General features: G+C 46.9%; 1 protein-coding gene across 7 annotated transcripts in view; it reads left to right on the top strand.

Moving 5' to 3' along the window:
• LAMC2 (laminin subunit gamma 2) overlaps nucleotides 1-12145 on the top strand; it is a 72128-nt gene that overhangs the window by 34204 nt on the left and 25779 nt on the right. For all 7 annotated transcript variants that reach the window (XM_021063797.1, XM_021063798.1, XM_021063801.1 and 4 more), the window contains 6 exons: nucleotides 1471-1569; nucleotides 4010-4146; nucleotides 4949-5071; nucleotides 6042-6231; nucleotides 8141-8253; nucleotides 11467-11685. In XM_021063797.1, coding sequence (XP_020919456.1) covers nucleotides 1471-1569; nucleotides 4010-4146; nucleotides 4949-5071; nucleotides 6042-6231; nucleotides 8141-8253; nucleotides 11467-11685 — 881 coding nt within the window. The remainder of the gene's footprint in view (nucleotides 1-1470; nucleotides 1570-4009; nucleotides 4147-4948; nucleotides 5072-6041; nucleotides 6232-8140; nucleotides 8254-11466; nucleotides 11686-12145) is intronic.

The raw sequence follows: 12145 nt of genomic DNA on the forward strand, positions 1-12145 counted from the left end.
TAAGATGCTCATGTTGCTGGTGAGAGTGGACTTCACGTTCAGGCCCAGAGTTCTGGCTCTGGAGCCCATGCGCTTCACCCTGACCACGGCCCATCTTTTAGGAGGACAGGGATGGAAGTGAAGAGGCCTTCAAATTTCAACCTGGGGAGTTTCCGTTGTGGCGCAGCGGAAGCGAATCCGACTAGGAACCATGAGGTTGCGGGTTTGATCCCTGGCCTTGCTCAGTGGGTTAAGGATCCAGCGTTGCCCTGAGCTGTGGTGTAGGTCGCAGACACAGCTTGGATCCTGTGTTGCTGTAGTTGTGGGGTAGGCCTGCAGTTATAGCTCCAATTTGACCCCTGGCCTGGGAACCTCCATATGCCATGGGTGCCGCCCTAAAAAGCAAAAATAATAATAATAATGAAAATACTAAATATTGACTTTTTTCATTGTGAAAGTCTTGCAACCAAAAAAAAAAAAATTCAGTAAAACTAACAGCAATTTCACTCCTAGGTATATATTCAAGAGATATGAAAATATATGTATCTGTACAGAAACTTGTACACAAATGTTCACATTAGCGGTATTCATGATAGCTAAAGCAGGGCAACAACCCAGATGTCCATCAGCTGATGAGGGATGAACAAGATGTGGCATATTCGTGTGATGGGATTTTATTCACCCATAAAAAGAATGAGCTACTGACACACGGTAACATGGATGAACCTTGAAAACATGCTAAGTGATAGAAATCAAACACAAAAGACCACATGTTGTATGATTCCATTTATAGCAGATGTTCAGAAAAGACAAATCTATAGAGACAAAAAGCTGGTTAGTGGTTGCCTAGAGCTGGGGGAAGGGGAAGAAATGGGGGTGATTCTTAAAGGACACAGGGTTTCTTTGTGGAGTGATAAAAAGGTTCCAAACCTGCCGTAGCGCGGGTTGCGCAACTCTGAGAATCAACTAAGAACCATTGAATCGTACACGTTAAATGAGTGAATTGAGTGGTATGAATTATGGGTCAATAGACGTGTTACCAAAAGAAAGAACTAAATGAACCCCCAACAGCAAGTAGATGGAATCAGTCATGGTGAAAGCAGACACTGTTGAATTCAACGATAGAGAAATAGGTGATAATTTTTAAAAAAATGTCAACTGACCCAAATAGTCAACCAAAGTAGACAGTTGAGTGGTGCGTTGGGTTTACCTTCTGGTGCAAACCCCTCCTCTCTTTAGGAGTGGGTAGCAAACATTGCCTCGACTGGCTGCTGTCCACAGACCACGCTTTGAGTAGCACTTGCATGGCCAAATGAATTCTTCAGGGGTCTGAGAGCGATGGGCATGGACAGGAATATCCAAGAGAGGCCTCACTGAAGATGAAAGATGGACTCAAGTCGGTGACATTTGCTTGTGAGCGCTAGATCTGTATGTGTATAGTTGCAAAGCCTTTGGAAAGACATCGCTGAGTTTCTTTTCCTTCTTTCCCAGAGACTCCAAGTGTGACTGTGACCCAGCTGGCATCTTGGGGCCCTGTGACGCAGGCCACTGTGTCTGCAAGCCAGCTGTCACCGGAGAGCGCTGTGACAGGTCTGTGTGAACTGTGACCTGACAGACACAGCAGGGAAAGTCCTTGGCCACTAGCGTGAGAATTCATCCTCTGAGTGCAGTTATGGCAAGGGGACACTTAACAAATGTTGATGACCTTCTTCCTGCCCTCTGTCCTCAAAGACCAGGCTTTAAAATAAGTGACAACCAAGCCCCTAAATCTTACTGAACTCCACACTTTTGCTGTGGATCCCTTCTCTTTGTTTATGTTGGGGCAGAGGCACAGCGGCCCCAGAGAGTGCCCTGGCCAGCAGGCTCTGAATCCCAGGTGCTCCCAATACAGGGTGGTATGCAGCCATGAGGTCACATGACTCGACTTGGTCCCAGAAGAGGCCTGGCCTCATTAAACATGGGCAAATCCTAGTAAGAGGGGATATTGCAGCGTATGGCCATGTATAACCATCATGTGCAGAGAAGGACTGCCCAGGGATGGGATGGTGGGTAGGAGGGTGTGTGTGCTCGAGTACACACACACACACACACACACACACACACACACGTGTGCACAGGCACACACACCAGGGGAAAAGGTGAGAACCCTCTGTGGGTCCCAAGCCGCATTGGGGCAGGAGATGCAATGAGGCTGATCCATCCTCAGTTGCTGCTGCAGGAAATTCCTTAAGCACAAACTGTGCTCAGACTTAAAACTCTTCCCCACACCCCCTGAGACTTGTGAGTCGAAGGCTGGGAGGTGGGCCCCAAAGGAAAAAGCTTTCTCTTTATTTCCTTAAAAGAAAGAAAGCAGTTCTTTGGCATCCTGCCAATCACTTATACCTGGGCAGAGGAAGTGCCAGGTGCATTCCTAGCCGGGGGTGGGGGGTGGGGGGTGGGGGGTGTGTGTGGGGTTCTTTGCTGCTCAGGTGGGGGTAGGGAAATGGGGCTTAGGTGTTATAAGAGTCACTTTTTGAAGACATATTTCATTTCAAAATATAACACAGAAATCGAAAGCCATGTAAAATAAATGTTGTCAGTACCCCCAATTACCTGAAATAGACCTTTGCTAAAAAATGTGCCAGTCCTGTGACACCCTCCCTCCTGCCTAGAAGCGACCACTGTTCTGACTTCCTTACTTTTCTTCATAATTTATCACCCAAGAACACCCTTAAACACTGTGGGTTAGTTTTGCCTGATTCCCTCCCCTCCGTTCCCCTCCACCCATCACTCCCTCTCCCCCTTCTGTCTCCTCCTCTCCCCCTCCCGTCCTCCCTTCTTCCCCTTCCTTCTGCTGCATCCCTTCTTTCTTCCTTGTTTTTTCATCTCTTTTAATCTACAGGTTTCCTCCACAGAAACTCTAATGATTTTTTTAAACCCTTGCTCTATAGAGGGAAGAAACCAATACTTATGTATCACTATTTTCCGAAGCATCTACTCTTCACAGCTAACCTGCTTTTCTGTGACTTTGCGCCATGACCAGACTCCTGACATATAGTCCATAGTCCAGGGGACCACACCACATGATTCACCGGCAGATGAACCGGAGTTTGAGTCTTGCGCCAGCCATTTATCAGCTGTATGACCTTGAACACGTCTCTTCACCTCTCTGGCCTTGGTTTCTTCCTCTGAGTAAATGAGATACCCGTTCCTGTCACACAGGGTTGTGGGGAGGATTAAACGAGGGAGCACACATAAGGTGCCTGGCACGACACAAGTGCTAAATAAATCATCATCAAAACTGCCGTTATTTCACGTAGACGAGAAGAAGAAAACAAATCCTTCCCAGCTTCCCCCGCCTTCCTCTCGGAGACCTCAGCATCTGGGACTTGTCTGCCAGCTGCGGTCCTCAGAGAAGTTTCTGGAGGGCTTGAGCTGGGAGCAGAGGGGCCGCCAGCCTACATTTGGCTTTTGCAGAGAGCCCTTAGCCATCCTTATTTGGCAAACCTCCCCTCCTCATCCACTGTGGGTCAGAGCCCACTTTCAAGGGGCAGGGATGGTGCCTCGTGCCAGGAACGGTGATCTTGGTGGGGGTGGGTCAGTACAGCTGAGTGGGGGCTGGGCTGGGAGCTGTTGCCTTTCTCCTCCTGGCCCCCTCCCCCTTCTGCCCCCATTAAACACATGCTCCAGGGCAGGCCACTCTGCGTGTCCCTGCCTGCCCCCCTCCTCGTCTTGCCCACGTGGCCTCCACTTGGTTCCTTAACAGGATGGGCAAAACCACTGTTTCCAGACCGCTATGTCAAACGCGATTCTGCTGTACCAGAGCCTGAGAGAGGGAATGTTCTTCATGCTCTCTCAGTGGGGGGCTGTGACCGTCCATCAGGGGGCCTAGGAATGGGGGTGGTACCTGCAGTGCGCAGTGCAGTATTGCTCACCTCTGGGAATTCATGGGCGGGGTGGGAGAGAAAGCAGGAGTGCTCAGTCACCACGTTCTCTGTAGGGACAAGGAATAACCGGTAACACTGCCCTGATTTCTCAAACACCTCTGCAGGTGCCGACCAGGCTACTACCACCTGGACGGGGGGAACCCTGAGGGCTGCACCCAGTGCTTTTGCTATGGGCATTCGGCCAGCTGCCAAAGCTCTGGCGACTACAGTGTCTATAAAGTCACCTCTACCTTCAACCAAGGTAAAGCGTTCTGTTTCCTAGGTTCTTGCTTTTCATGTCGTATAGGGTTCTGTGGTTATAGACTTCCATCCACTGAATGGGGTCCTTGAGTCATTTTTAACAACCGTCTCCTAGCTTTCTGGACATTATTTTGTCAGGCAATAAGGCAGAGCCTAGAGTCTAGAAAGAGTTATAACTGAACTGAAACAGGTTACTCAGGCCAGCTTATAAATAACTTAAAAGAGTCACTAAAAAGAAACCAGATTTTCATCTCCCTGCATTTCCCGTCCCATCTATTTCAAAACCACAAAAGAATCATTCATTTGGATTGAGGGGCTTAACAGGAGTCTTTCTGGAATTCACATTCACTAATAACCCTGCTTTCAAATATGCCAAACAAGTTAATTTATGTGAAATTAGTTACCAAGCGACAAAGCGCTCAAAACATGGGGGATTAATACGATTTCAACTCTAATTTCCTCTTTAAACATACTAGACCAGCTTACCTCACGGAGGCCAAATGGTGTTTATGCAAATAAAATAAAAATACGAATTGCAGGCAGACAGAAACTCACTCTCTTATTCTAAGAGTCAGACTTGAAGGCAAGAAATCAAAGCAGCTATAGGGTAGGCGCAGGTGAACTTGAGGACCAAGCAGGGAGACGCCCAGGGAATTTTGAGGACTGGACACGTATGTGGAAATACAGAGAAAATGCCACTTGCTACTCGCTGCTGGGACTTTTTGGCGCTCAAGTCTTGTCTTGTTTAACTCAGCAGATGATGTGATTCATCCAACGGCACAGTGGTTTTATTTGTGTTCCAGATGTTGATGGCTGGAAGGCTGTCCAAAGAAATGGGTCTCCTGCAAAGCTCCAGTGGTCACAGCGCCATCAAGATGTGTTTAGCTCAGCACGACGATCGGATCCCGTCTATTTTGTAGCTCCTGGTATGTACGGTGTTTTTCCTACAGAAGCCAACTCATAAGACTAAGAGGGCAGGAGAGGAAAAGGGTGTTCAGAACTACGGAAATCTTATCACCTAGTGTCAGGTGTATCTCCAGAAGACAGCTGGGGCTTCTGCTCTGTTTGACAAATCAGGTAGAGTAGAACTGAGTGTCCGGGTGGTCAGACCCTGGGGGAGGTTCCTATTTTATTCAAATGGGAAGTTTCTAGGTTTCCCACCACAATGAGAAATAAAGGACTGGGGTCAAATCTGTGAGTCTATTGAGGAGCAGATGGAAAAGCAAAAACAAAGCATTTCTCAAAGCTTTAACGGCTTGTAAATGTTAAAAATGTATATACATATATTTTAAATTTATATATATATTTTAAAAAATTATATATATTAAAAATGTATATATACATTAAAAAATCTTACATATATATTTATATATATATATATATATATATATATATATATGTTAGAAAAGCTCTGGCTAGAATTCTAATGCTTGTTCACATCCTTAGCTAAAATGTGATTGATTCCTGGGCAAGGTGTCCTCTTAACCTCTCCAAACTTCAGTTCTTTTGGCTGTTAAGTGGGAATCATGAGGCCAGCTTCCCAGAATTACTGCCACCCACTGATGTTCATGGAAGTATTCTGTAAACTAGACGCAGTGTGTAATAAATAGCACTATTGCTGCTATAAGGGCCATGCTGTGCATCATCTAATAGATGGAATCGTCAGATAATCAGCCCCTTTTAGCATTTCAGTCCCGAACCCTTCTTTGTAGTCAGTAGCAGCGTGGCCACATCCAGTGCCATGAACTGGCTCTTCCGACGGGGTGGTGGAGGGAGGGTGGTGGGCAGGTGACAGAGGACTCCAAGAGAAATTGCCAACTGATGCACATTTGCTCACTGCGTTGCTTCTCTAGTCTCACAACTCATCTCCGTCTTTTTTCGAATTCCACTTCACAGCCAAGTTTCTTGGGAACCAACAGGTGAGCTACGGGCAAAGCCTGTCTTTTGACTACCGGGTGGACAGGGGAGGCCGACACCCATCTGCCCACGACGTGGTCCTGGAGGGTGCTGGTCTACGCATCACAGCTCCCTTGATGCCACTTGGCAAGACGCTGCCTTGTGGGATCACCAAGACTTACACGTTCAGGTAAGGAGAGAGACTACAAGAGGGTCAACCAGAGCAAACTGGGATGGAAGTCTGGATTCCTTTGTTCGTCCGTCCAATCATCATTCATTCATTCATTCAGTAAGCTTTTCTGAGCACCTGTTGGGCACCAAACGTGGTGTTATATGCTGAGACAGGTCATGATTCCTGCCCACAAGCCCCTGACAGGAGAGAAAAATAAACAGATGGTGACCATGCAGCTTGTACGTGACAGACAAGGCGGACACATGTGTTTAGAACACACACCGAAGGCCCCAGGAACTCACTTGGGAACGGTCATGGAGGCCTTCCCCAGGAGGTGTGATGAGCAAAGAGCAGCTGTCCAAGGAGAGGAAAGGGGGGAGGGATAACAAGGAGAAAATGGCTTGAGAGAGTTTTGTACATTTGGGAAGTTCCAAGTAGGTGAGCCTGGAGTAGGAAGCAAGGGCAGAGAAAGAGGCGGCGGTGAGGTCATGGATGGCCCTGTGTGGGTCTAAGGAGGTGGAATGGGATATTTTTTGATGTGTAGTTGACCTGTAACACGGTGTTATTTCCAGGTCTACAGCACAGTCATCCGATATTTCAGTACCCTACGAAATAATCACCACGGTCATTCTAGTTATCTGTCACCAGGCATTATTCCATTAGCGGTTATATTCCCTCTGCTGTGTATTTCATCCCTGTGGCCCACTGATTTTATAATGAGAAGTCTGTAGCTCTCAGTCTCCCTCATCTATTTCACTCATCCCCCACATACCCTCCCCTCTGGCAAATATCTGATCATTCTCTGTATCCATGAGTCTGTTTTGTTATGTTTATTTGTTCTTCAGATTTCATATATAAATGAAATCATATGGCATTTGTCTTTCTCTGAGTTATTTCACTTAGCATAGTACCTTCTAGGTCCATCCACGTTGTTGCAAATGGCAAGATTTCATTCTTTTCTTATGGCCAAGTAGTATTCCATTGTGTGTGTGTGTGTGTGTGTGTGTGTGTGTGAAACAAAAGTGTTAATGTTGTTTCTGTAAGAGCTATTCCAGTAAAAACAAACAAACAAAAAACAAAACAAAACAAAAAAACAAACTGAAAACAACAAAAAGAAGAACAGTGCAGGGGCTGGTGATGTGATGCTTTGAGGCAACATGACGCCAAGCTGGAAAGTGTTAGCTGTGGACAATGCAGAAGGTGGAAACAGACTATTGAAACTAGGAAGAGAGGATTTCCCATTATAGCTCCATGAGTTAAGAACCCAACTAGTATCCATGAGGATTCAGGTTCAATCCCTGGCCTCGTTCAGTGGGTTAAGGATCCAGCATTGCTGTGAACTGGGTGGTAGGTTGCAGACGTGGCTTGGATCCCACGGTGCTGTGGCTATGGTGTAGGCCAACAGCTACAACTCCAATTTGACCCCTAGCCTGGGAACTTACACGTGCCACAGGTACAGCCCTAAAAAGAAAAAAAATAATAAAGAAAAATGAAGACACTAGGAAGTGAAACATGCTCAGAAAACAAATCATTTGAACAATCAAACCAAAAATGGACAACAGCTCTTGAGGATCAGAGCTTCTGGAATTTAGAGATGTTCCTGATGTTAGGTTTTTGCATGAGCAAGAACAGAAAGTGGTCTCTGCAGACTTGAACCAGCTCTGGATGTCGTGACCCCTGGACCTTGGTTTCCTACCCTGGGATGCCCTCCACCACATCCTGTGGGGCTGGCGCTCCCCACAGAGGGGGAAGGTACCAGGTCTCTGCCTAGGAGGATGTGGCTACCAGTCCCTCACCCTTCCCTTGAAGCAGGACTGAGAAGGGGCTTAGCTGGTCCCATGTTCTCGGGCATAATTTATATCAGGTTTTCAAATTATAAGATTTGATGAGAGTTGGATTTTTCAGCTTTTGGTTTTAAATCATGCAGATTAAATGAACACCCAAGCAGTCATTGGAGCCCCCAGCTGAGTTACTTTGAGTATCGGCGGCTACTGAGGAACCTCACAGCCCTGCGGATCCGAGCTACTTATGGAGAATACAGTAAGTGGCTAAAAGAAATGAATTTCACTCTTCATAGGTTTTAGTTTAATTTGCTTCAGCTCTCTAAGCTGGCCAGTGTCTTTGAACAAGTAGACAAACTACTCGATGGTTTGATGTAGAGTCTGTGATTGAGTCTAAAGTTTTACATTCGAGAAGAAGTTGTTTAAAAGGAATGTTTGTCTAAAAGTGGTCAGCACCAATCAAGAGGGACCAATGCTACCCAGCTAAAAAGAGTCTCCGAATTTAGGTTAAAGTTGATTGTTTGAAGAAGATAACCTACGGCAAAGGGGTACGTTCCCTTAGGTCACAAATGGCATCTACACACTGTTCTTTTTATTTCTTGAGTAGCTTTCCTTTGGAATTATACTCAGTGCCACCAAGTGCAAACACCACCAGGTTATTCTGTTAATTCTTCTTTTTTTTTGGTTTGGTTTTTTAGGGCCGCACCTGCAGCATGGCAGCTCTCAGGCTAGGGGTCGAATCAGAGCTATAGCTGCCAGCCTACACCACAGCCACAGCAACTCAGGATCCGAGCTGCATCTGTGACCTACAGCACAGCTCAAGGCAATGCCAGATCCTTAAGCCACTGAGCAAGGCCAGGGATGGAACTTGCGTCTTCATGGATACTAGTCAGATTCGTTCCTGCTGCACCACAATGGGAACTCCCTAATTCCTATTATTGAACTTTGTGGACTACATACTGTGTTGGGTACTCCTAATCCCGATTGGAATTAAAAAAAAATTTTTTTTTGTCTTTTTAGGGTTGCACCTGTGGCATATGGAAGTTCCCAGGCTAGGGGCTGAATAGGAGCTGCAGCTGCCGGCCTACACCACAGCCACAGCAGTGCGAGAGCCAAGCCACCTCTGCCACCTACTCCACAGCTCACGACAATGCCGGATCCTTAACCCTCTGATCAAGGCTGGGGATCAAACCTGAGTAGTCAGGGATACTACTGAGCCACAGGGGAACGCCATGATTGGAATTATTCAAATGAGAGCTCCTTAAGCTTTTTAGCACTCATGTAAAAAGGAAGCGTGGCTGGCACGTGCCATGTCCATGTTCAACAGTGAATGAAGCAGGAAGTAGAAAAGATATTTACTAACAACTTATTAATCTTTACTGTGTGCTGAGCACAATATAGCATATGCTTTGGAGCACATAACACATGCATCGGAGCACATAACACATGCATTGGAGCACATAACATATGCATTGGAGCACACTATAACACATGCATTGGAGCACATGATAACACATGCATCGGAGCACATAACACATGCATTGGAGCACACGATAACACATGCATCGGAGCACATAACACATGCATTGGAGCACACGATAACACATGCATTACCTCCTTTAATTTCACAACAAACACAGGAGGCAGATACCACTGTTATTTCTCCTCTATAGCTGAGGAAACACAGTCATGGACATATCGTGTGATGTCCGCAGATCACACAGCTAGTGAGGGCGGAGCCAGAATTTAAACTCTGATTTTTCTGACACCAGAGCCTGCACACTCAGTCAGGTTGGACCTTTACACCCCTATGCAAGACACAGTGAGTGAACACCTGTCTTTGATAGGGCGGTCGATAAAAAAAACTCATCTAAGAAAGAAACGGAAAATCTGATTCAATCCCATATGATGATTATAACTGGGAACCGGTCTCAGAGAGCTCTGAGGACTGTTCCAGAGAGGCAGAGGGGAGCCAGTGTACATGACTTTGGAAGGGGGCACATGAAATCAAGCCCGCATCTTGGGAGGAGGTTTCTGCTACTTGTGAGGAACAGATACCTTGTGAATGGTTTTAGTGCTTTTTGAAAGTATGGGAAGATGCAAGAAACTGGGTTCATAAAATATTCTCCTGAAAATATATCACTCTCCGAGGGCCAGTTCTGTTGGGTTCCCCAGAACACAAAGTGCCTTACCCTACTCTTCACCCCAGATTCCTTTCAGGATGTGCTGTAGATGAGCAACTGCAGTAGCTAAAGATTTGATTCTTATAGGAGTTCCCATCGTGGCTCAGTGGTAAACAAATCCGACTAGGAACCATGAGGTTGTGGGTTCGATCCCTGGCCTTGCTCAGTGGGTTAAGGATCCGGCATTGCCGTGAGCTGTGGTGTAGGTCGCAGATGTGGCTCAGATCCCGTGTTGCTGTGGCCCTGGTGTAGGCCGACGGCTACAGCTCTGATTCGACGCCTAGCCTGGGAACCTCCATATGCCTCGGGAGCAGCCCTAGAAAAGGCAAAAAGACAAAAAAAAAAAAAGATTTGATTCTTATAGAACTGGATGGCGGGCACCATCCTTTATTTTACAATCCCTTTCCTTTTGGTTTTAATTTCAACCAAAGTTTGGGAGGCCGTTTGTCCTGTGGTGCTAGGAATGCTCATTCCCAGGTCAGGCAAGGATTTTGTTGATAGGCCACTCAGTGTGCTATTACCAGACTAGGCCCTGTTAACAGTAACCAAAAGCCTTTGCACCACCTGTCTTAATCATCTGTTATGGTTCAGGAAACGGTTCCTTCTGGTGGCTTCTTTCCCTATGGAGAGTTATACTAGTACAGTCATTATAGGACTCTCTACTTGATCAAATTGTTTCAAGTTGCCCGATTGTCATTAATTTTATCTGAGGCTCAATCACACATTTGGTAAAGGAGGAAACAATAACCCTGTAAAATAGGCAGAATAGGAGTAATTTAGCTGGTAACATTGACAGGTCATAAGGAAATATTTAAGGTAAGAACTTCCTTTAGGTTTGACCCCTGTATCTCCCAAGTCATCTGACCAGTCGCTACCTTTAAGGCAAATGATATATTGGCCTCGAGCATAAAGTTCACCAAAGAGGTTGGCACAAGGTGAGTGGTGGGTCATCGCGACCCCTTACGAGATTGAGAAAGGAATGTCCTCCCCTAAGGAGGTACCTGGCTGGTGGCAGAAGGAGAACAATGAATGCTTATGGTTGAGCAGCTCTTTCCGCCGTAGCGGAGGTCTGGGTCACACATAGAGCAGATGCACAACGCAGCTGGGGGGAGGCGGAGGCCAAATGCAGAGGAAAAATGTCATGTTTCTCTTTTCCTTGTCTTCCTTTAAAGGGTGGATATTTACGTCATTCAGGGAGTTAAGAAAAATAAAATCCAGCCAGAGGCCTGACTTTAGATCCCTGGACCTTCCATGCCGCTTGCTACCTCTAACCTGTTCTTCTCCTGCAGGTACTGGCTACCTTGACAACGTGACCCTGGTTTCAGCCCGCCCCGTCTCTGGAACCCCAGCACCCTGGGTGGAACAATGTGTGTGTCCTGTTGGGTACAAGGGACAGTTCTGCCAGGAATGTGCTTCTGGTTACAAAAGAGATTCGGCCAGACTGGGACCTTTTGGCACCTGTATTCCATGCAACTGTCAAGGGGGAGGGGCCTGTGATCCAGACACAGGTGAGTGAAATGACACCCCCTCTCCCCCCCGTCCAGATGGTTGGGGTGCCGCCAGGGGACTGGGGTCTCCCGTGGAAGTGAGAGCTGGGTAGGAAAGACTGTGCCTGAACACATTCCGGAGATGGGAGAGGATTAAGAAAAGCAGGGCTGGAGCCGGGGAAGGTGGACACGGTGCTTTATTACACCCAGTCCTTTTCATGATGGAAATGCCGCCAGGTTATGAGAAAGGTGCTCGGTTACAGGAAGTGGCCTTCATGGTTCAGTGCTGGGTGGGGGAGTTGGTGTCGAGTTGCAAGAACTCTTTGGGGAGATCAAAGGGATGTCAGGACCTGAATGAATGTGCCGGCAAAGGCGAGTGATGTCAGGCCCTGGGGGAGAGGGGAGCAGTGCCGAGTCATGGATGGAAAAGGAAGTGCCCGTCTACTTAGCACGGGAGAGTGATGGTGAGATTCAGGGTCAT

This window comes from Sus scrofa, chromosome 9, assembly GCF_000003025.6.
Source record: "Sus scrofa isolate TJ Tabasco breed Duroc chromosome 9, Sscrofa11.1, whole genome shotgun sequence".
Lineage (NCBI taxonomy): Eukaryota > Metazoa > Chordata > Mammalia > Artiodactyla > Suidae > Sus > Sus scrofa.